This window comes from Lutra lutra, chromosome 4, assembly GCF_902655055.1.
Source record: "Lutra lutra chromosome 4, mLutLut1.2, whole genome shotgun sequence".
In the NCBI taxonomy this organism is placed as follows: Eukaryota; Metazoa; Chordata; class Mammalia; order Carnivora; family Mustelidae; genus Lutra; species Lutra lutra.
Window position 1 is genome coordinate 77,710,074 of NC_062281.1, and position 25,900 is coordinate 77,735,973.

At 40.1% G+C, this 25,900-nt stretch overlaps 2 protein-coding genes across 3 annotated transcripts in view; both read right to left on the minus strand.

Moving 5' to 3' along the window:
• Positions 1-25,900, minus strand: part of XKR4 (XK related 4) — a 453,634-nt gene that overhangs the window by 277,847 nt on the left and 149,887 nt on the right. The gene's annotated exons all lie outside the window — the stretch shown is intronic.
• LOC125098723 (adenylate kinase isoenzyme 1-like) lies at positions 14,317-14,837 on the minus strand. The gene has a single exon (XM_047727788.1). The coding sequence runs from the start codon at positions 14,814-14,816 to the stop codon at positions 14,412-14,414; it is 405 nt and encodes a 134-aa protein (XP_047583744.1). The 5' UTR covers positions 14,817-14,837; the 3' UTR covers positions 14,317-14,411.

Genomic DNA, 25,900 nt, shown 5'->3' on the forward strand with positions numbered 1-25,900 from the left:
GCAGGTCAAGAATATGGGACCTAATGATTTTCTAGGTGGCAGGGTGTGAGAAAGAAGACTTAGTGGTCAAAGGTACTGTGGCATTTTGAAGCCCAGTGACAGACAAGACAGTCATGGCATTAAAAAGCAAAAAATTGTTGTCTGGAGGAAGTGTCCACCAAAACATAAGCTTTCCATTCTTGAGCATGGAAAGTAGAACCTTGAAACAAGGAGTAAATTATCTCTGAATGAAGACCAGATGAACTTGCTCCAAACAAAGTCAAACACTTTTGAAATAAATGTTGTATATACTGGCAGCTCTGGGACTTCTAGTCATTGGGTTTTTGTTTGTTTGTTTGTTTTGTTTTGTTTTATTTTTTTGTCTCTCCTCTGGTTCTAAGTTGTGAATTGAAAAAGTTACTTTGTAGCATAAATGAGATATTGTTACATATGTTGCAAGAAGAAAACAATAGCAATCCTTCACTTGCTGTGATCTATAAATAAACAGTTCATAACCTGTGCTCAGTAAGGGTTTATTCTGAACAGAGCCTATGAGCTCTGTTCAGAATAACAGAGCCTATCTTGAAGGATAGATAACTAGAGAGTTGCCAAGTGGTCAAAGTCTCAGCAGAGGCAAAAATGGGAGGTGGGGATAAAGAAGACAGAAATGGATGTTGAGGCACAGCATGGCCAGGCACAGAGTAGGGAGCTGCCTAGCAGGCAGGTTGACTTAAGAGGTAGCTTTATCTAATGCTTATCTGATGCGCCAACTCCCTATAGCCTCCCAGGCATGTGGCCCCATCCTTCTAGAGGAATAAGCAGAGTGCAGGGAATTCACTGCTGCAAGAAAGGGTCCATCTTCCATAGAATATGCCTAAATGTAGCTTATTTGCACTTATACTGAGTTAAAGCAAGGTACTGGTGACATAGTGAGAATGAGAAATTCATATTTGGCCAATTGTTATAAATAAAAGTAAAGATAATGACAACCATGCTGTGACTCTCAAATGCCACTTCTGAAAATGCTGAGCAGTTGTACCATCAGCTTACCACAGTGAACTGCTTTATGACTTATTTGTCCAGAACTTACTCACTGACTTTTCTATAAGAGGGTTCTCTAGGCTTCCTCATTTACCAATTTGCATAGGGTCCTTGAACTCTACTATCAGAATGAAAACATGTGAAAGTCCACTATGGATAAAGCATCCATGTTCCAGGATTCCTTCGGGCTTTTGTGGACTCATCCATGCTTTAGGGCAGCTAAAGATTGGATTCTTGAAAGCTAATAGTAGCTCTGACTGGCTACTGCCTTTATGAGGAGGGCCAGCTTCCCTGTACCTGGCTCTGAGACCTGCTATTAACCATAATGTACCCTTTGGATGACAGCTGTCATTCCAATCCCTCCTGTCCTCATTCTTTGTCAACTAACACATGCAGTGTTCTGGGGCAATTGAATACACACCTTCCCCCACTCTGGTAATATCACATGTATACTGAAGTACATTTTTGACACGGAAACTAAAACCAAAGGCTTTCAAAGCCATACTGATGATTCCAGATTAAACAATTTATAACCTGGGCTAAGGATCTGATGGTTATAAATCACAGTAAGTAAAATATAGCTGATGTTTTCTTCTTATAACACATGTAATGGTATCTCATTTATGCTACAAACTCACCATTCATTTCACAGCTTAGAACCAGAGGTGAGACCAAAAAACAAACTAATGACTGGAAGTCCCAGAGCTGCCAGTATACACAACGTTTATTTCAAAAGTCTTTGACTTTGGAGCAAATTCACCTAGTCTTCATTTAGAGATAATTTACTCTTGTTTCACATAGAATTCTATCTATTTGGGTTAAGCAAATCTAGGGATTTTGAATGTTTTTTCATATATGTAGAAATGTATTTATGTAGAACAACTTATTCTCTGGCAGAGCTGGATGAACTCTCTGATCCTCCATTTCTCCATCTATAAATTGGAAATAGAAACATGGCACACTTACAGGGTTGTTGTGGGGTCTCAAGATTTGTGATTCAATGCCAGTAAAAACAATTAGCATAGTGCTAGGCACATAGGAAGAGCTCAACCAACTGTTGGCATTATTGTTGCTGTTGTTATTATTATTATTATTATTGAGTGTGAGTATTGCCTTCCTAATTAGATCATCTCCTTTTTTGAAGGCAAGAACCATATACTAAAATTTTTATTTTCTGTACTGCTTAGGGCAGGGCCTTATTTTTCATAAGTATGTAGTAAATATCTGTTGAATAATAATAAAAAAACCTTGATTATGAATATAGTAATTTGACATTCCACGCATTAAAGGATCTATGAGAACACAATTAAAAGTATCAACATTACTTGCAAACCACTTTTCCCTTATGGTGTGAAATCTCATCAACATTTTATCTTGAGACTACTATGGTTATCATTATACTTATTTACTGTTATGATAGAAATACATTCTTTTTAGAGTATAACTTTATAAAGTTCTCATATGCTAGATCTCAATTCAAATGCTGAAAATATGACATATTTTCTCTTTCCCAAAATGAAAATGAATGACTCTAATTTATGGAAAATCTTCTTACTCCCTCCATTCATTTTAATCTCACAAAGGTAAGAGAATAATGTACTCATGATGGCAAAATCAATAGACTTGTGTACTGTTTCAAAAATGTCTTTTCATAATTATATATATCATCCATTAGTTGATGTAATGAACATCCAATATAGGGCAGAGCTAAGCTGCACTGTTTTCTTTCTCCAGTTAATCTCTCAATCTCATTTCCATTCATGCCTTGCTTCCTCTTCTATTTCTCAGTGGGGATTTTTTTTTACAAATTGATATCATTTAATAGAGAAACAAGGTTGTCTCAGTTTATACACAACGACAAACTATTCAGTGGGTCAACAAATGTTTCATGAGAGCACTCTCTTCCTGTGGGACATATATATTCTAGTAGAAGAGACAATGCAATGAGAAGCAAAAGGTAGAAAAGACTCTTACATGGGTCTGTCATCCCAAGTTCAGAAAGTGATGAAGGGATCACCTTTTGTAAATTATAAATTATAGTCATAAAAATAATGTAACTATTTTACAAAGATAAGAAAAAGTGAGAAAAAAATAATAAAATCCATAAGCCCACCAAATTATCACAACCCTTGTTAACAAATTTGTTACAATTTGATGCTTGAAATCTCTTAGTTATGCTGAGGCTAATTCTATCATCTCCCTATCTATCCTCTATCTATCATCTATCATCATTTTATCTATCTACCTATCTATCATCTATCATCATCTGTCATAAGGAATATACTTCTGTTTATTAAAGCACTTCACTTTGGGAGCCATTTGTTTCAACAGTTAGTATGCATGACCCTAACAATAATTTAATTTAATTTTTTAAAAATTTATTTTAGGGAGAGAGAGTGTGTGAGCAGGGGGAGGGGCGGAAGCAGAGGGAGACACACAGACTCCCTGCTGAATGGGAGCCCCACACAGGGCTCAGTCCCAGGACCCCGAGATCATGACCTGAGCCAAAATAAAGAGTCCAGCGTTCAACCAACTGAGCCACCCAGGTGCCCATGATCCTCACTAATACAGGTTCTGTGTCCTAGAGACAGTCACTTAAGTTTTTCTGGGTACCATTTCTTCAACTGTAAGGTGAGGCTATTTCTACTGGGTTGTTGGGAAAAGAAATTGGACATGATATGCAGAGATTATTTGTAACCTGTATAGTGTGACATAAATATTATTCCAGCATTTAATCTCCTTGTGTGCTCAAATTTCATTTTTGTGTCATACCTGATAGACACTGAGCATCTGCTATATAGTAACCCACATACTTTTAGTCTTTAGTTCAAATAATCTGTTACACTTTGAGTTCTGCCAGAGCCTCCCATCTCACCCCACTGATCTTTAGCTTTTCCTCCTTGCCCTCCTGTAACCACTTCTTATCCTCACCTCTCCATGCTCTGGTTATACTAAAACATGCACAATGCTTCCATCCCCATCCCCTTCCAAGTCCATCTTCTTTGTTCCAGCAGTTATTAAAATATCACCTCCTCTTTGATATATTCCCCACATGATGGGAGAAGATGTAGCAAATGCATTTTGACAATCATTGTTTGTGCAGGCGAGTCTCCTAATTCCTCTCGCTGGAGCACGACTTCACACAGAACATAAAATTCATTCCACAGGCATGTGATGTTGATGCTCTTTAGACATGGTATCAACTTCTTAATCTGTGCCATCTACCTGGTTTGAATAAAAGAAACTCAGAGAGACAAAAAAAAAAAAAAAAAAAGTCATGTCTCTTTAAGGGGATCAATTGGCCTGGGGTAGAGATAGCGGTTGGGGTAGGAGGTTGATCTGGTGAGAGAACAGATAGATAGATACATGTTTGTTCTGGTGATAACTGTGACAGAGAATCTCAGTTCCCTGATCCTTTAATAGCAATACATGGCCACACACCCAGAGTCACAAACCTTTATTTTTGACCCTGGGTTTGAGCAAATTTCTTTCCCCCTTCTCCCTATATTTGATACTGGTTGAAACGGACTCTGGTTTTCAACTTTTTCAAGGGTATATTGAATTTCTATCTTCTTTTGAAAGATATGAACACTCCTTCTTTCTTGGGGTCCTGTCATTAGTAAGTGTTACAGGCATCCTTTCTGCTCCATTGTTCTATTTGCGAATGAGATCTGTGACCACCCTCACTGTGGCCCTTTAAGGCAGGTCTGTCCAGGTCTACGTGACACTCTGGTGTGTAGAGAAGTAGCTTGGGAGTGCAGGCCACTGAAACGCTGGGCTTGCTCTTGTCCCTCTCTTCTGCCTTCACTCCTGACAACTTGGCCTCATAACTGCTCCCAGGGTTGCCTCATCAGACCAGACCATCAGAGTTGTAATTTTCCATTTCTTACTCTAAGCTTGAATATGGATTTTCTACCCTTTGGAATTATTTTCCCTTTTTCCTTCTCTGGGTAACTCCCTACATCCTTCAAACCCAGCTCTGTCCTTTGGAAGGTCTTGCTGGAATGGGCACACTTTGAGACCAGCCTTTGGGCTGTGTGGGGGCATAACTTATAGCTGCCTCCAAACAGCATAGAGGCAAAACTGGGTTTGGCCCTGAAGTAGGCACACATCTAACATATGTTTTGAAGCAATTGTAGATCTCCTGTGACACAGACTTCTTAGTCCTTACTGCCTGACATGTTGGGAAATTACTCATCAGAGATAACAATCTGCCAGTGGGCTCTATGATGATGGATCTCTACATTCAGAATATTCTCTTTCTCTCTCTCTCTCTCCATATGTGTGTTTGTGTGTGTGTGTGTGTATGTGTGTGTGTATGACTTTTTTCCCCACAGAACTGAGAGGACCACCAGATTCTGGTCTGGAATATAATTTATCTGTCAGTTGTGAAGCCCTGCTTGCTGTAATACCTGCTGCTTGATGGACCAAAGATAGAAACTGGCTGTCAGTACAATAGAAGAACAAATGTCCTATGGTGAGCACCAACATAGTGGTCAAAAGGAATGCTTCAAAAACATAATTTAAGACAATACAGACAGCCTGTGGAATTCTGGGAAACAGCTGCAGCAGATGGAACAATCTGGTAGCTGGCTAAGGGACTTCGTGCGGCAAAGGCTGAGAGTCTTCCTGTATATCACCAGGTCTCAAACTGTATCTTCAAAAGCAGATACAAACTATGAATGTTTTATGTGTGGATATGTATCCATATATTCTGAATCTATTCTGTAGAGATAGAAGCAATCTTACACAAGAGTGATGATGTATAAATGATCACTTTAATGTGATTATTTCAATTTGTACTAGTGATATACAAGTTTCTGCCTTGATGACAACTTGTAGACCATGAGACCATCTTCCCTTTATATGGTTTCTAGCTAGAATTATAAATCTTATGGAAATTCCAACATAGTTTCATATACTAAGGTACTAATTATGGCTGAACCCTTGACTTTAACAATTTGCCTTAAATACAAACAGCTAAGAACTTGTGTAAATAAATGTACTGATGGTTCTAATTACACCACAGAGGTTAGTCAGGGGCTATCTGTTTACCTACATTATTCATTCATCAAATATTTATGGAAGGCCTCTACATTTTGGCACAGTTCCAGGCACTATGGGACACAACAGTAAAAAAATAGACAAAGTCCCTGCTCTCATGGAGATTGTATTACGGAAAGAAAAAGACAATAAACAAGCATAAAATCTGCCAGAGACAGATAAAGGCAAAGCAGCCAGCAGAAGAGAAGTGCAAAGGTCCTGAGGCCAGATCACACCTAGTATATTCTTGAAACAAAAGGAGGCCAGAGTAATAGAATTGAGATAAGCAAGGGAGAGGGTGACAAAAGATAGCAAGCAAGGTCAGGAGGCAGATGACATGAAATGTAGAAGTACTGTGCCTCAGCCACAGTGCCTGTTAGGGACAGCAAAAAGTAGCATGATTTTACAAAACAACTCATGTATGAAGCTTGCTCTTGCCTTCAACACACTGATAATTACTACTTTCCAAATTTCAATCAAGAAAATGACAAGTGGCCCTAATAGGACTTTGGTGCATTTCTGCATACCTGAGTGTGGCTTGATGGTCTCACTTATTTAGGCATTTGTTAGAGCTGAGCGCAGAATTTTGGTCTGTCATAGAAAAGGCATATGTTCTTGCATGTGGTATCTATGTGAAGTACATAGCTGTCTATATGAAGTCAATCGACAAATTAACTAGTGACTGTGTGGAAGGTAAAAGAAAGAAAGAAATTCACGATTTGAAACAGCATTTATCACACAATTTAATGGAAGATGGTGAAGATTAAAAAGAGGATATCTGTAAACTGCTTTGCCATCTTTGTGTGTTATATAAATAGCATTACCAGTGATTATTTTAAATATGCATTGTTTGCATTTGCATACAATTTCAGTTTCAAAACCTTAATGATCTATTTTTGTATCGATTTCTGTCTTTTTACCGAGAAAACATACCTGCCTACTGGATCTGGCTGATCCTAAGGATGGAAGAGAGCTTAGAATCCAGGGGAGGGATTGAGGGATCGAGGGAGGGGAGGGATTGAGAGGAGGGATTGAGGGAGGGAGGATTAAGAAGGGAAGGGATTGAGAAGAATGGCATCTATCATGAAAGGGAGGCATAAAGCATGGGGAACAGGGCACAGCCCAGTGTCACCTTGTGATTGGCAATATTTCCCACACTGATACTATCACACCCCCCATTGTTTTTATAGTGGGACAGTGACACTGCCCCACTGGACCTCATACCACTGAAGGATTTAAAGAAGGAAAGTAACATCAATCATGTTTAGTTTTAAAGAGATGTCTCCAGGGTTAAGATGGACTGAAAACAGGAAGACTAGTGGGGAGAGAAGCCTCAGGACTAACGCAGGAAGGTCAGGCTGGTCAGAAGAGATAGCTTTGAAGTAAGGTAAAAAGGGAGATGCTACAAGGCACAGAGCCTGATTCTCTCCTAGGAAGTGTAGGAAAGAGGGAAACCTAGGGCAGGTGTGGGAAAGAGGGAAACCTAGGAAGGTGTCTCCCACTTTTGGGGATTCAACTTTGGTGAAAAAAGAGTTCATGACCATCAGGTGCTAACTGCTTGAGTCAGTCCTTAGGGACATCCATCTATCCGATCAGTGCCCCTTTGCCCATGACAGCTTCCTGATTCCATGTCCTTGTTGGTGTGGACTCTGAAATCTAAAGGACTTGGGTTACAATGCCAACCCTACCAATGTCTTAGTTCAGGTTGCTGGATCCCATACCACAGATTGGGGGCTTAAACAATAGGCATTTCTTTCTCACCATTCTGGAGGCTGAAGAATTCAAGACCAAAGTGTTGGCAGATTTGGTTATTGGTAGTATTTTCTTCCTGGTTTGCAGATAGCCACCTTCTTGCTGGGTGTGCTCATGGAGAGACTAAGCTCTGCTCTCTCTTCCTCTTTTTTATTTAAATTTAAAGATTGTGTTTATTTATTTGACAGAGAGATAGAAAGAGAGCACATGTAAGCAGAGCAGCAGGCAGAGGGAGAGAGAGAAGCAGGGAGCCTGCTGAGCAGGGAGCCTGATACAGGGTTCAATCCCACGACCCTGGAATCATGACCTGAGCCAAAGGCAGTCGCTTAACCAACTGAACCACCCAGGTGACCCCTCTCTTCCTCTTCTTATAAAGACACTAGTCCCATTGTGGGGGCTGTACTCTCCGAACTTAATCACCTCCCAAGGGCCCCACCTCCTAATACCATCACACTTGGGGGTTAGGGCTTCAACATAATAATTTGGTGGGGGTGGAGGGGAACCGCAAACTTTGTCTATAACTACCACTCATTAACTATTTGGTCACAGGCAAGTTACCTAACCTTTCCCATTAGTTCAATAGGAAAATAATATCTCCTTTACCTATTTGTAGCATGGATTAATCTTGGCAACTTATATGAAAGATTTGTTCAGAGAAGATGACTAATCAAAGTCAGTGACATTCTATTTACCATGCTTCATTAACAAAATTATTTACAACATCCTGCATGTTTATTAACATTCATAAAATATTTACAAGTATGTTCTCCATTAAGACTATGTGGAATCAAACTCATTTTAAAATTTATCTGAGGCCGTTTGCAAATATCTTCTCCCATTCTGTCAGTTGTCTTTTGGTTTTGTTAACTGTTTCCTTTGCTGTGCAAAAGCTTTTGATCTTGATAAAATCCCAAAAGTTCATTTTTGCCCTTGCTTCCCTTGCCTTTGGTGATGTTCCTAGGAAGATGTTGCTGCGGCTGAGGTCGAAGAGGTTGCTGCCTGTGTTCTCCTCAAGGATTTGGATGGATTCCTTTCTCACATTGAGATCCTTCATCCATTTTGAGTCTATTTTCGTGTGTGGTGTAAGGAAATGATCCAATTTCATTTTTCTGCATGTGGCTGTCCAATTTTCCCAACACCATTTATTGAAGAGGCTGTCTTTTTTCCATTGGACATTCTTTCCTGCTTTGTCGAAGATGAGTTGACCATAGAGTTGAGGGTCCATTTCTGGGCTCTCTATTCTGTTCCATTGATCTATGTGTCTGTTTTTGTGCCAGTACCATGCCGTCTTGATGATGACAGCTTTGTAATAGAGCTTGAAGTCCGGAATTGTGATGCCACCAACTTTGGCTTTCTTTTTCAATATTCCTTTGGCTATTCGAGGTCTTTTCTGGTTCCATATGAATTTTAGGATTATTTGTTCCATTTCTTTGAAAAAAATGGATGGTACTTTGATAGGAATTGCATTAAATGTGTAGATTGCTTTAGGTAGGATGCGGAGAAAGGGGAACCCTCCTACACTGTTGGTGGGAATGCAAGCTGGTGCAACCACTCTGGAAAACAGCATGGAGGTTCCTCAAAATGTTGAAAATAGAACTACCCTATGACCCTGCAATTGCACTGCTGGGTATTTACCCTAAAGATATAAACGTAGTGATCCGAAGGGGCACGTGCACCCGAATGTTTAGAGCAGCAATGTCTACAATAGCCAAACTATGGAAAGAACCTAGATGTCCATCTACAGACGAATGGATAAAGAAGATGTGGTATATATACACAATGGAATACTCTGCAGCCATCAAAAGAAATGAAATCTTGCCATTTGCGACGATGTGGGTGGAACTAGAGGGTATCATGCTTAGCGAAATAAGTCAATCGGAGAAAGACAACTATCATATGATCTCCCTGATATGAGGGAGAGGAGATGCAACATGGGGGGTCGAGGGGGTAGGAGAAGAGTAAATGAAACAAGATGGGATTGGGAGGGAGACAAACCATAAGTGACTCTTAATCTCACAAAACAAACTGAGGGTTGATGGGGGGAGGGGGTTGGGAGAGGGGGGTGGGGTTATGGATATTGGGGAGGGTATGTGCTATGGTGAGTGCTGTGAAGTGTGTAAACCTGGCGATTCGCAGACCTGTACCCCTGGGGATAAAAATATATGTTTATAAAGCTGTAAAAAAAAAAAAAAAGAAAAAAGAAAAGATGAATACCCAAGTTTTGTAGCAACATGGACGGGACTGGAAGAGATTATGCTGAGTGAAATAAGTCAAGCAGAGAGAGTCAATTATCATATGGTTTCACTTATTTGTGGAGCATAACAAATAGCATGGAGGACAAGGGGAGATGGAGAGGAGAAGGGAGTTGAGGGAAATTGGAAGGGGAGGTGAACCATGAGAGACTATGGACTCTGAAAAACGATCTGAGAATTTTGAAGGGGTGGGGGGTGGGAGGTTGGGGGCACCAGGTGGTGGGTATTGTAGAGGGCACGGATTGCATGGAGCACTGGGTGTGGTGCAAAAATAATGAATACTGTTATGCTGAAAAAATAAAAAAATTAAAAAAAAATTTATCTGAGGCCGTTTTCAGAAGATACCTGGGGAATGTTGGTTTTGACCTTGCTTTTCAAATTTCCACAACTAGTGCTCTCATGAGTTCTCATTTTAATAACTAACAACTCTCTTCCAAGAGATGGATAAAGATTGATTACTATCTAAAAGGAGATATCTAAAAGGAGATAATTTAGGCACACCTGGGTGGCTCAGTCAGGACTTCAGCTTTGGTTATGATCCTGGGGTCCTGGGATCCAGCCCTGGATCTGGCTCCCTGCTCAGTGAGAGTCTACTTTTACCCCTCCCTCTCCTGTTCCTCCTGCTTGTGCTCTCTCTTTCTGTCAAATAAATAAATTAAATCTTAAATAGATAAATAAATAAATGGAGATACTTTATACAAATATATCTTTTTCCCCCTAAATTAAGTCTTCTCTTCTGCAATGTAGAGAAGTTAATATTACCAGCAATGTCTCATATTCCACGAGTGAAACTTTAGCCTATTAATAACCAAAACCTATTTTTAAATTCCTTGAATTTCCCATTCCCCATGGAGAGTCAGTGTAGTATTTACAGAAGGAAATCTGCTCAGCTGCCTGTTTCCAAATCCCCTAGTTTCAAACCAATTTTATTTTCAAAGAAAGCTTGAGTCTTTATTTTGCATGTTTTGCATGAGCCTAGAGAATGAATCTGAAAGGTTGCCAAAGGCCAACTTCCATCAATTTTTAAAAGCCTGACAGTTTTGTTTCTATTACTTCTCATAAAATGAAGGGTTGGCAAGGTGCAAAGGAACTCAAAACAGAAGATCTTTAAGTTAAGCCTTGTTGGATCAATACTTACACTTGTACAGGAAGACAATCTTTTTACCATCACAGAAAGAAGTAAACCTGAAAAGTGTCCCTGACATTCGAAAGCACATTTTGAGTTATCTTGAGAATGTCAGACCTGGTTAGATCTGTATGGGGTAAAACCTAGAAAGTTAGACCTTTAGAGAATGTTCAGGTCATCTGTGCTGACCCACTTATTTCCAACAGAAGGAAACTTAATTCCAAAGAAGTGCTATGAAGCTTTCCCAAAGTCACATGTCCATTAATTATCAGCATGAGGACCCAAGTGCTCTGATGCCTGGTCCACAACCCTTTCCTCTCTATCTTTCCTTCCCTTTCCTTTTTCCCCTTTAAAATAATCTGGTTTTCCCAAAGTCTCAGCTCCCTAGATATAATGAGAGAAATACTAAATGTACTTTTCCAAACCTTTTGGAGATAAAAATTCAGCATTTCTAAAGCAAAACTGACCTGTATTATTTAATTTAATAATACAGTTTAATTGAGGTCATAATTGGTGGTGGAATAGAAATGAAACTCCATGAAGAACTTTTAAAAGAAAACTGTAAGAGGGGAAGCGTACCAGATCAGCTGGAGAATTTTGGTTCTGTGGAATAGTCAGGCCAAAGAGTAAACAGGCATAAGGAAAATGGTAGGAATGCTTTACCCACTTTTTGGCAAGTATTCACTGAATACCGATATCTGTGGCTTACACCGTAGTAGGAGAAATAGACAGCCAACAAGATAAAGAAGTAAATCTAGAGAATCCCAGATAGCAGTGAGTGCTAAGAATGACACATAAAGAGCGGAAGGGCAACAGGACATTTCATACATTTGTTGAGGGTGTGTGTGTGGGTGTCCTTTGAGACTGTTTATAGGCCTCACAGAGATGTTGTTTGAAAAAGCTCTGACAAGAATGAGGTTCAATTAAGTTTAATAAGAATTTCTCATTTCTAAATAATATAGTGTGTTAGAATTCAGAACTGTTAACTAGTATAAGCCTTCAAATTCTACACTAAAATGTGACATACAAATGAACAGATAGGTGGATCAATAGGGCTAATGATTTTTTTTAGATTTCATTTATTTATTTGAGAGAGAGACACACAAGGAGGGGGAGGAAGAGAGGGGAGAGAGAGAAGCAGACTTCCCACTGAGCAGGGAGACTGATGTGGGACTTGATGCCAGGATGCTGGGATCATGACCTGAGCCGAAGGCAGACACTTAATCCCCTGAGCCACCGAGGGGAATAGGGTTAGTGATTTACACCATTGAAAAGCCTTGGAAGAAATAAATTCCCACCTTCAACTCTGTACATGTTTTATTTTAAGGCACATCAAGGGGGAGTGCTCTCCTACTCAGGGCCACTGTACTGCCTCACAACCCAGGTGTGTCTGAGGAGCTCTGGGCCAGCAGGGGTGGTGGTGTTAGAATCAGAAAACATGAGAACAACCCCACCTTGCCTCTTCTCTAATAGCTTGATTACCTTGGGCAGACTTCACTCATCCACAGCTCAGGGGACCACACCAGCACTGGAATGGCCTGGAGTGCTTACGGTCCCTGGCAAGAGCTCCAAGCAGTGCAGGAAACACTTAGCGCATTATGACTGTCTTTCTTCTGCATCATGACATTTCAGTCTCATTGTGATGAAGACATTCAGTTTGATGTCTGGCCAAGAGAAGGTGATGGTCTTCAGTTTGGGCAATTCTAAACCAATCCATTTTTACCATGGCTTGCCCCATTCCCTGGGGATTGCACATTTACCTCAAGAGTTTGCTCAGTCCCTGAGCCTTGGAGTTTGGGGTTCATAGAGGACAGCAAAGAAGTGGCATATACTCTGGAGGCCCATTTCCCATAGGAGTTCAAGTAATAGTAAAATATAAATGATCATTAATTTAATAGTAATAACTATTGCTCAATATGGAGTGTTTACTCATTGCCAGACATTAGGCTAAGTGTTTTACCCACATCTTTCTTGTTTTGCTTACCACAGCTCTGAGAGGTACATGAGACATTGTCCTGGCTTTGGATTTGACACAACTGACACATAGCTGTTAAGGTGACTTGCACGGGGTCATAAGCTCAGGACTCAGTGTTGGGATTTGAACCAGACTTGTCTACTTCTGTTCAGAGCCTGGGGCCTGAACCATTACAATGACCCCTCCTTAGCTTGTAGGGCTTCTGCTAGGTGCCCACTGGTGGCGGAAAGAAGCCTGGTGGCCCATGCAAAGGATACCTTAGAGGAGAGAACAAAGGTTGGGTATAAGGAAGACAAATATGACCTGAGAAACATTTTAAAACTCAAAGAGACTCAAAGGAAACACAAGAATGTTAATAGTTTCCTTCTTCAGTACTTCATTTGAAAGTGACTCATCACTGTATCAATTCAATATTAATAAGGTGTCCCCTACTTGAACATACCCTAAGAGCTCTAAATGGAAACCCATGTGTGTTTGATGTGTACATATAATGTTGATTCTGTATGTATTTGCATACAAGTTTAAGTTTCCCCACTTGAAGAACAACAGAAAGGGACTGCTGTGGGATTTTTAGTCCATTCTACAGACGAGTGGCTGGGATCATCTTCAGATTCTCATGAACAGGAAGGAATTCTTTCTTCTCCCATGGGATCTCTGACCTCTCTGTCTCTACTCTCCTCTTTTCCTTCTACTCCCTTCTTTCTTCCCTTTTATAAATCCCTATTCTTCTCTCTCTCTTTAGAAAATATCTGATTTTCAGATATTAAACTGTGGATATACATTTATTGAATGAACTCTTTTGATGTCATTCTTTATTTTAAAATTTGTGGGTTGACTTCTTCTTCTAATTCTCAAAGAAAGCCCCAGGAAATTCAAAGCAGTTATATATAGGCCTGATCCTACCTTCATTGGGTCAATGTCCTACTTATGTTATATAACCATGTCAACTGGTCATTGTTTACACCACAGGGGTATCTCAGAAGTGAAACCCCCAACCTTCCTGATACAGGTGACCCCATCTCTCTGGTCTAAATCTCTTCTCTGAGACTTAGGTTCAAATATGGCCAGCATCCAGTGGGCATCTCAGACTCCATCATCTCAGACTCCACAAAAACAGGATAGAGTGGCTTCCTCTGTCTGCAGTCCAGCCGGGCAGGGTGGAGGCGCTGAGCTCCGGCTGGGGACAGCCTCAGTCAGGACAGGGGTGGGCCAGGGCTCGGCCGGGGAAGGGGCTCCAGGGCTGCTACTTGAGGGCGTCCAGGTGGGTGCAGACTTGGGAGAAGACACGGTCCACGGAGCCCTCGGCATTGACCTTGCGTACGATACCACGTTTTTCATAAAAGGCGATGACAGGCTCTGTGGCCTTGTAGTAGGTCTCTAGCCGCTTCTTGATGGTCTCTTCATTGTCATCCACTCGCCCGCTGGTCTCTCCACGCTTCAGGAGCCGCTGGGTCATGGTCTCAGGGCCTGCGTCCACATACAGCAGCAGTGTGGGCTGTCCGATCCTCCACTCAAACTCCTCTCCCTGCTGTACCTCCCGAGGGTAGCCATCGATTAGAAAGCCTTTGGAGGTATCTACCTTGGCCACCATGGCATCTCGAAGCATGTCCAATACTGTCTCCAGCGGCACCAGCTGCCCCTTCTCCATGATCTCTGACAGAAACCCATTCCCCCTTTGGCATTCTTTCCTCCAGTGGCTAAAATCATCTTGCTACTAGCCATGCAAGTTAAAATCTAAAAATTTTCTTCAACATCTCCTTCAACTAAATTCCAACATCTCACCACTCACCAATTTCTGCCAATAATGTTTCCTAAGTATTTCCCAAATTTCTGCCCCTTTATCCCAACCCTCATGGCCCTGGTTTCCAATTTTTCAGATGACAGTTGACCCTTGAACAACACAGGTTTGAACTGTGCTCGTCCTCTTACATGTGGATTTTTTTTTCCACAAATACAATACAGTATCTTATATGTGTTTTCTCTTCCTTATAATTTTAATAATTTTTTTTCTCTAGCTTACTTTAAGAATACAGTATATAATACATATAACATAAAATAAGTGTTCATTGACTGCTTATGTTATTGGTAAAGCTTCTGGTCAACAGTGAGTGATTAGTAGTTAAGTTTTTGGGGAGTCAGTACTTGTGGGTGGCTCCATTGGTTGAGCAACCAACTCTTGGTTTCGATTCAGGTTGTGATCTCATGGGTCATGGGATTGAGCTCCATGTTGGGCTCTGTGTTCATCAGGGGAGTCTGCTTGAGGATTCCCTCCTTCTTCCCCTCCCCAACTCATGCACACACTCAAGCTCTCTCTCTCTAAAATGAATAAATAAATCTTTTATTTTAGTTTTAAAAATATTTTATTTATTTATTTATTTGACAGAGAGAGACACACAGCAAGAGAGGGAGCACAAGCAGGGGAACAGCAGAGGCAGAGGGAGAAGCAGGCTTCCCACTGAGCAGGGAGCCCGATGTGGGGCTTGATCCCAGGTTTTGGGGAATCAAAATTATGGTTTTTTTAAAGATTTTATTTATTTATTTCATAAACAGAGATCACAAGTAGGCAAAGAGGCAGGTAGAGAGAGAGGGGGAAGCAGGCTCCCTGCCGAGCAGAGAGCCCAATGCAGGGCTCGATCCCAGGACTTTGGGATCATGACCTGAGCCGAAGTCAGAGGCTTTAACCCACTGAGCCACCCAGGCGCCCCGGGGAGTCAAAATTATATGTGGATTTCAACTGTATGGAGGATCTTTGCCCCTAAGCACCACGTTATTCAAGGGTCAACTATAATTGCCAACACGGTCCCTCAATGGTTGTCAGAGCCAGTCCTGGCTTCCTCAAATCCATTTCTCACACAGCCACATTCATTCAAAATGCAGTCTGCAGTCTGACCATGACACTCTTTGGTTTAAAATTTTGGGGGCAGTAATTATCTATGGAATACAGTTAATCTCATTAATAAGATCCAGAGGGGCCAAGTCTTCAACAGCAAGGCTCTATGATGTCTCCACATACTTTTGTTGAGTAATTTTATCCTGAGATGTCTTTACCCTGCTGTGTACTACCCAACACTCCCCTTCCACACTCCCTAACCTCCCTAGCCCTCCTAACGCTCACCTACCTTCAAACTTCCCTGACCTACTGACCCTTCCACTCTGACTCCTTTCACTCTGCCTAGGGACAATCCCTCCCAGAAACCATGCCCTTCCCCACCCTCTGCTCCATGCACCCGTGGTGTCCTGGGCACATCTCCATTATTGCATTTCTCTTTCTCTGTTGTAATTATCTGACTCCTTCTTACCATTCACCTGTAAGTTCATTAAGGGCAGGAAACATCCTTCTTATACTTTCTGTCTCTAGCACCTAGAAATTATCTGGCATATAATGAAACTCATTTTTATCTCTTTGGCTCTCACTACAGGTAATTAGACTATCAAAGCTCACATAATTGATGATTTCACACACTTAAAATCAGAACTACTCCTCTGATTCTTAAGGTCAGAATCTCCTATTCGTGGAGGTTTTGCTTAGTGGTTGACTTTAGTATTTAATTGTGCATTTATACATATATAGCTGTGTATATTATAATTATTATCAAATAATAAATTACTTATTACTATACATCACACTTCAAATTTAGTATTTTTCTATCACTGAGCATGTACTGATTGCTTTATTTATGAATAGGCAACACTGTCACTGTTGAGAATCCAAAAATTAAGACTCAGTTTCTGCCCTCACGATGTTTACAATGAAGTATTTAATTATTAATTTGGTAATTCAGTAAAAAATAAAAATTGTTGGAATATACTCTCGGAAATGTGGAGGAAATGATGGTGGTAGTTAATGAATGATAAGTAGATCATATGCAAAATGTTACATTCGCTAATTGCTCATTATGTAGCAGACACTGTTTTAGATACTTCATATATTTTCTCTTCAGTTCTTACCCTGAGAAGTAAAATAACTTACCTAAGTTAGCAAAATTTAAAACCAGGTCTTACCAGATTTCAAAACACAGATGCTTCACTATCCAGAACCAGAAAAGAAAACACGCCCAGATCGCAGTTTTCTCTGGAGAGTTCATGAATGCAATAGTGGAGACGTGCAGGTACCTAATAAAAATGTCACATTTATGCTCAAGCAAGTTGTGCAGAATAATTAAAAACTTAATAGCTGTGCTTGGTTTTGGCTTAAATTTTACAAACTGGATGTGGCAATGCTAGTTCTTTCATGGCACTCAGAAGCTCAACTTGGATGTTGTGTATGATCCTGGCTAGTAGAGAATATGTATCATGACTTCAAAAATACTGTTTTGGTAGAGGAAGTCTCTCAATATTGGGGGCTCATGGGAAGAAGTAGTAAGAGGAGCCCTTGGTAGTCAGGAAATTTGTAACCACTGAATAAAGCAATTGAAGATTGTGGGAAATCTCTTGGAGCCTGGGCTTTGCTTCCTGTGGCAGGGACCACAGCATGGGCCCCGATGAGGGGCAAGGAGCTGGGAGGCAGAATGAATGGCTGACTTCAGTTAGCATGGGATTCTCAGGCTCATAGGGACAGATTTGGCTCACCTCTTCTCCAGCTTCTAGGGTAATCTGAGCCCCAGTACCAGGGAAAGACTGTCTTTTCTGCTACCAATGTTATCTTTATCAAAGCATGAGCATTCTTTTCTATTTTGGAAAAAAAAAATCACTTGTCCCATCAAATTATTTGGCTAGGCATTGAAAGGGAGCAATTTATAGATTTTGCTTGGAAAAAGAAAAGTACTTAAAGTTTGTACTTTGTTCTCTACTTGTTGAACTGTAATACACCCAATCCATGACAACTTTGTGTAATGGAGAGGAATATACCAAAGGTGACAGGATTACACACACTGATTATTTGGTTCGAACAAGTCGTTCCAGTGTGTTTAAAATTTGTTCAGACCCATTCTTCCAGGCACCGTGCAAGAGAATAATAATTTTTCATATTTGAAAAGGAAGAGAATCTGTGAGACCAGAGAGATCACACCTCATCTCTTTTCCCTCTCCCTCCCCCTCTCTTTCTTTTAACATGACACGGAAGGAAGAAAGACTCAACTGAAAAATGTAATCTATATCAATTTAACAATTTCATTGCAGGAAGCACTTTCTCTTCTTGAAGAGAAAGGTAAGACCAAGCGAAAATGGTAAAAGAAAAACAAGGTGTATATGAGAACATAAGATGACCTTTGAGAGATCCTAGCCAAATACAACACTGTGTCACAAAGACAGTAACCCCTCCACTCCTGGCCTTGATCTTCTCTGAATAAAAAGTGTTTGCTGCCTGCATTAAAGTTCATCATAAATCTTTGAGAGAAGACTCTTGGAATAAGATGCAGTCTTAGACAATGCCTGGGAACAAATATTATAGAACCATGCTGGCCTTTCCTTTCCTTAATGGTCAGTCTGGAAAAAAAAAATAAAAAGACAACCCAACAGGATGTTGAATATTATTTTCCTACTACTTTAATTTTTGCTGTAAAAATAAACGCAGTAAAAACTAACATGACAGTTACCAAAAAAGTGTGCTTCCCTACCATCTATGTAATAAATGGTATAAATCCATCGTGTTAGAACAATGAGTTCATCCTCTTTCTGATCTTCCCAGGCTACTGTATTAAAATCAAATAAAGGTTAATGGACTTGTTTCATGGTTTAGAGATGTAGGTCTTGATTTTTTAAACTCATTTGTGGATTTTCTTCCAAATCATCAAGCTTCTAAATCATTAATAAGAAATAGCCACTTATTATTTTCCAAAGATATATGGGTCTATAGGACCCTTTCTTTCCTAGCTCCATAACTACTGATCTCATTCAATGTTATTTAATGTCTAAAAAGAGATAACAGGTTAAGAGTGGCAATGAAGACAACACTCCCTATAAAACCTTGCAGCAGAGCCAGTTGCTACTTAAACACAATTTGAAATTCAACATCCTCTTTAATATTCAGCAGCTGAAAACTGTCTCTGACTCCATTTATCTTGACCTGAAATGAATGCGGATTATTTCTAGAGGTCTGGATAACATCAGAAAATGATAGCATTGGTGGGAGCCAGTAACAGAAATGGACCATACCTATGTCTACACCTATACTTATACTTATAACTGTACCTATATCTATTCTTATTCTAATTCCTATAGCTTCTTACGGGTATATCTGGTTCTCTGTTGGATCCTTAAAACTGCCACAGTCTTCTCAATAAATATTGTGGAATCTATGAATATATCATTCTCCCAGAATTAAGAATGAATTATGATGACCACCGAAAGTGGCATATTACCAATTTGTTGTCACAGTGCCCGATAACAAGGTTTGAATTGTCTTAAGGGAAAAGATCATTTATTATCATGGGTCACCTAGTATGTACTAAGTCCTATTTTCATTTCTATTTTAATTGAACAACCTAAAATTGACTTTTGTTGTTGATACTATATTTTGGCCATTTCAAACAGTGTGATCAGAAGTCAAAGGATGTATTTAGATATTAGAAAGTAAAAATGATGAAATTATACCAATTAACAATCTTTTTTAATTTAGGAGAATCCATAGTTAGTAGAACCCAGAAAGATATACTAGATGAACTGAGATCTGGGTCAGGCTCATTCAAGGTGAGTTGAGGTATCTTCACAGGAGTTAGGGCACTTATCTAGTGCTCTTAGAGAAAAGTCTCTTATGAAGCTCTAAATTAGACATCCAAAGATACAGAATCAGGGCATTCAGAGACAGAGTGTGAAAAAGCAAATAAAAAAGGGAGAGTCAGATGACCCGTTTTTGTAGACATTTCTCGGGATCTATGGATTTCTTTACAATATATGTGAGTCATTCTGTCACGTTATTGTTGGAAGAGAGATAATTTTGGTTTTATGTGTGGAAACCAACGTGCTGCATTCTCTCTGAAAAAAAAAAAAAAAGTGGGTTCTTTGATTCACATGTAGTTATCCTTAAGCTGTCTCTAACATTCACACTTTTAAAATATCCATAAAAACTCTCTAGTCGAACCATCAGAAACTTAAGACACTTTCTCTAAAAGAATTATGAAATTTTAAAATTACCTTGAAAATGCATATTAACTTAAATGCTATTCATATTTTAGTGGATAAAAAGAGCATCATGCCACTTGATAATCTTAGAATAAAGAAAGTTAACTTTTCAGATAATTTCCCTGATCCAGGAGATAATAAGAATTAATAAGTAATTTTCCATAGTTACTAAAGTGGTTTAAATTTCCCACTCACATTCTTATATATTAGATTATATCAAGTCAAATGGTGCTATTTAGTGATGTGTAATTCCATGGACAAAACAAAAGTAGTCAATATGGTTATGAAATAAGTATCACAAGAGTTGTCACGTTAAGTTTATTTCACCTTTTTATAGGTCTCTGTGGACATTTTCTGGTGCATCTTCAACTAATGTTTAGTATGATGGATATGTCAGACAGTTGAAAAGAACAAAACCTATTATGAAGGAAGTCCCAAAGCTTAAAACTCAAATGGCAATTTGAAATTGTCAATCCATAAGCCACATGAGTGGCATCATGCACTTGGTCTAGGAATAGAGTCAGCCCACTGGATGAATAGGGACAATCATGAGAACCAGGTATTCAGAGACTCAACTGGAAGGTCACATAAAGTAAGGCTGAGGCAACCATCTTGACTATGTCTAACTTGAGTGGACAAAGCCAGTCTACAGAGAGAACAATGATGTTTTGGTGAATGACAACAACAACAAAAGACACAAAATCCCATTAGGTTCTAGCAAAAGGGGCAAAGGGGGAAAGCTTTATCTCTAATGTCTTCCCAATTTCAGATTTAGCTCTTTAGGGATATTGACCATACTCACATTCTTGAATGGTATGACTTGGTCCTTTCATCAGTTTGAGTTAGGTTCACTTTATTATAACCAAATAGTTCCTGACCAGGATATGAGCTTCATGAACGTGGAGGTATTGCTTGTTTTGACAATGACTTAAGAACCACGCTTAGCGGGGAGCCTGGGTGGCTCAGTGGGTTAAGCCTCTGCCTTCAGCTCAGGTCATGATCTCAGGGTCCTGGGATCAAGCCCCACATCGGGCTCTCTGCTCAGCAGGGATCCTGCTTCCCCTCTCTCTCTCTGCCTGCCTCTCTGCCTACTTGTGATCTCTCTCTCTCTGTCTGTCAAATAAATAAATAAAATCTTAAAAAAAAGAACCATACTTATCAATCAACAAAGATTGTGAATGAAATGACTACATAGAAACAAATTGCACCAAAGGAATCTGGGAAGGATAAGGAAGTGAAGATAGAAGTGGAGAAAGGCTTTCAATACTGGGTTGGAATTACATAACAAGAGAGAAGTTTTAGGCCAAAGGTGACACCAGTCAAGTGTTTCAGATTTGTATTTAACCAATCTTTAGTGTGTGCCTATGATCCAGGATTGATACTAAGTGATTTCAGACATAATTAACAGAACGATCACTTTGCTGTTATGTCTCAGCGCCTTAACCATACCTTAAAAATACTACCTTCTTTTGCCAATTCTAGGTTCCAGAAGGCCTGTCTTTATGTCTCTTCTGAGACATGACTGTAAAGTGGCATATGGAAAAGAATGGCTCACAAGTCAGTATGGGCTAACATTGCCCAAGGCCACCTATTCTGAAATTACAGCCTGCCTACCTTGGTCATTGTAACATTTTATATGTATTTTAAATTAACAGAGATAGCAATGAGTCTGGAAAAAGCAGAGAAAAAAGGAAATAAAACTTTAGCCTGTGTGAAGGAATATTAAGTTTTAAAAATGCTAATACATATATCTACTTGTATGAGAACATTTAAATTATTTACATGCAGGTGCCCCTATGAAACATGCCAAAAACCCTGAAAATAAATGAAGCAGGGTAAATATATGAGTACTTTGTGAAGTGAAAGGGCTTTGTATAAACACAAGGTACTTTCATTGTTATATATTATTTTGATATACAATAAAATATTCATCACTGAATGAGAGACATGGAGGGAAAAGCTGTGTGTAATGCAATTTGACTTTCAAACTTGGCTAACATATCTGCTAGTCCTGAGCTATGTTGTTAGTAGTAGCAATCACACATATGTATGAATGTCAAATGACAGAAATTAAATTACAGGACAGAGGATGAATGCTCTTTGGTGGGGATGAATCAGCTCTTTAGAAAGCATATATAGTATTGTATGCCAAGAAAAGGAAAGATTAAAAGCATTATTAGAAACTGGGCTTCAGGTGAAGAATGACAAGTGTCCCAGGAAGAGACTTCCAGGCTCTCTCCATCAGATCTTAGGTAGGGTTAAGTAGGAAGAAAGAAAACAATGTTAGTAGTCTCATTCTGGTCCCTCAGAGTAGCCCAGTAGCTCTCTGGCTCATAAGAGAAAGGGTAAAGCACTGTGCTTGTAATTGGGAACTGCAGAGAGGCTAGATCTTCCATCTGGCAGAGAAAGCAAGGTGAATGGAGGCATAAAAGAGACTGAGGAGTTTCAGTACCATTTCTTTGAGTGGTTAGTTAGTCAGGTCATGTTAAGGAATAGGGGACTTAGAGTTGGAGGATCCAGGGTTCCACTTGACTCTGTCACCTGTTGGCTGTATGAGTCCAAGAAGGACATTTAAGTTCTCAGACATGGTTTCTTCATCAGAAAAATGATAACAATAATGCTTTTCACTCTAAGTAAGGAATTCTGAAAGTCAAAAGAGCTAATAATGTTGGAAAAATATTTTCAAAATATATGTTATAAAATCCAACATTAAATAAAAATCCTTTGAGGAGTCCCAGGGCAAGTTTGGGGTCAAGCAGTTTGGGACGTGGCAGGAAAAGGGGTCATACTCCCAAATAATTCCAGGAAAGCTCCCAGGTCACAGCCCCTCCATCTTCCCATCTACAATAACCACTTGATGAACCTCAGTCTTCATTTGCCACTTGGAGGCACATTTTCACTTTCAGAAATCTCCTCATTATTCATTTTAACTCGATTTCTCCTCTTTGGCTTAAAAATATCGGTGAAGGGAAGGGAAGGAGGAAAAAGACAACAGCAATACTTAGGCAATTTTTCTTGGCCTTGGTCTCCAAATGATGCCCTTGCCTTAACCTTACACTCTTGGCTTGGACTTCATGCAATTCTCTCCAGATAGGAAGATGTCTTAATTCTCCTTCTGTAGGTCTGCACTCAGCTAACCCTAGGGAATCTCCTCCCAGAAATCCAGAACACAGTGAGTAAAGAGGAATCTCCTTAGTGCCCTGCATGGTGAATGTGGCAGTCTCATTCTTATGTTTCAAATCAAGAAGTTTGGAGCTAAAAGATTGAGTGACTGGTTCAAAGAACCAAGCTCTGAGTCACTACTGAAGTTAAAAATGGAATCCAAATCTCTTCAATCTGGACTCAAAGTTCAACAAAGTCTTCCTGAGGCCCAGAAACTTCCCAGAATGCTCATTAGTTTCAATGGTTGTTGGAGGAATTCGCTTTGTATATCTCAGTTTGAAGAACAGAGGAAAATTTACACATCCAATATTAATAATATGCCTGATGGATAGAAGAAATCCTTTCAAGGGATTAGGATGAAGAAACCTTCTGTTCTAGAAGCCACAAAGTCAAGAGATGACCAGTCCATTCAGTTTGTCTACAAGTACAACTGACCACAAATAGATGGGACCAGGATATTCTTTCATCCCTTCCCGCATATTATGCTCTGCCTGTGACATCTGGAGGAAGCCACACCATATTCTCTTCTCCCACTCCCCCTTGCCCTCTCTGCTTCCCTAAAGATCTGTCTCAGATTGTGTCCACTGCTATTGAACATCAGAAGAGTCTCCTCCACATCAACCTGGCCCTGAGTCCTCCTACAGGCCCTCCTCTGTGTCCTCACTTCAACAGTATATACCAGATACCGTTAGGTGCATGGAACGCAACAATGAACAAAATTGGTATAATCCCCAAATAAAAATGTAAAAGGTAGAGGCTATCAAAGGGGGAAAAAAGATAGGGGTCAAAGGGTCTGGTGTGTGTGTGTGTGTGTGTGTGTGTGTGTGTGTGTATGTGTGCACGCACATACACATGCAAGCTCACATGTACTATTTTAGATAGGGTGATCAGCAAAGATGAAAGCTGAGTGGACACTAGAGAAAGCAAAGGAGTAAGCCAGCTGGAGTAAGGGCTTTCTACGAAAACTTATGCATTCCCAGCACACTGGTACAGACAACAGACAGTGGACCACAAGGCTAGAGAACCATGAGGGAGGGCCAGAGTAATGAGAACTGTCAGAGGCTGGTTGCACGGAAGGCTGAGAGGATTGTGCAAGCCTTTAAGGACTTTGCATGTCATTTGGGAAATTCACATTTCAGATGGGAAGCCATTGTGATATGGTTTTATGGTTTGTTTCCCCCCAGTAGTTGGCTTTTTTTTTCTTTTTAAAGATTTTATTCATTTATTTGACAGAGAGAGAGAGAGAAAGATCACAAGTAGGCAGAGAGGCAGGCAGAGAGAGAGAGGGAGAAGCAGGCTCCCCGCCGAGCAGAGAGCCCGATGTGGAGCTCCATCCCAGGGCCCCGGGATCATGACCTGAGCCGAAGGCAGAGGCTTTAACCCACTGAGCCACCCAGGCGTCTTTGAGCACAGAAAATATGATCTGGCTTTTATAGGAATACTGTGGCTACAGTGTGGAGGAGATAGTTGAGCAGGAAGACCAGTACAAGTGGTCCAGGTGATATAAGATGGTGACTTGGACTAGGGTGTTTGAAGTCAAGATGGTGAGAAGAGGCTGAGTGGGGTGTTGTTAAGATTGATCTAACTGGAGTTGATGACAAGTTGGGTGTGCCATGTGAAACCAAAAGCAGAGCCAAAGGAGGACACGGTAACTCCTGGTCCTCTCTGGCAGGGATCTTCAGTCCCTCGCTGAAAGTGGGGCACTTCTGGGGCAATAGGTCTCTGTGAAAATTCAAGAAATCCGTTTTGGAGCTGGTAAATGTGATGTGCCTGCTCAGCTACCAAGGAGAAATATCATACAGGCAACAAGAGCAAGAGAAACGGAGCCAGCAAAAAAAGCTGAGAGGTGCAATCAGGGAGGTCAAGAACAAGTGAGAGCTGGGATTAATTAGCTGGGACACATGGGAATCGTTTACTTTAAGTTACTGTACAGGACTATAGGATTTTTTCTTTAATATAAAGGAGGTTTTTTTCCTTACTCCAAAAAGAATATAATTTTTTTTAATTATAAAATACCCCAAAAGGTAAGATAGGAATCAGAATATTTAATATTCAGTTTACAGTCATTGCCTTTTTTTCCCCAAATGTTCAGGATGCAAATGCATATGTAATAATTATTGTTATTATTAGTGTTTATTGACTGTTTATCATGTGTGCAGCAGGCATGGTGCATGTCTCACTTCTCACCACTATGTGTCCAAGACAGCCTGCAATCACTTTCCTCCTAGAGTTGTCCCGGTGGTACGGGTATGACTAGAACTCAGGATTTTTGACTCCAGAGCCTGGCTTCTGCCTATGACATTCTTAACCCTTACAGAATTGCCATTCATATGTCCCTTTTGAGCATCAGGAGCTCCCATTCATTGCTGGCAGGAATGCAAAATGGTGTAACCACTCTGGAAAACAATCTGGTGATTTCTTACAAAGCTAAACATACTCTTACCATACAACACAGCAATCAAGCTCCTTGGTATTTACCCAGATAGATTCAAAATGTTCGTCCATGCAAGA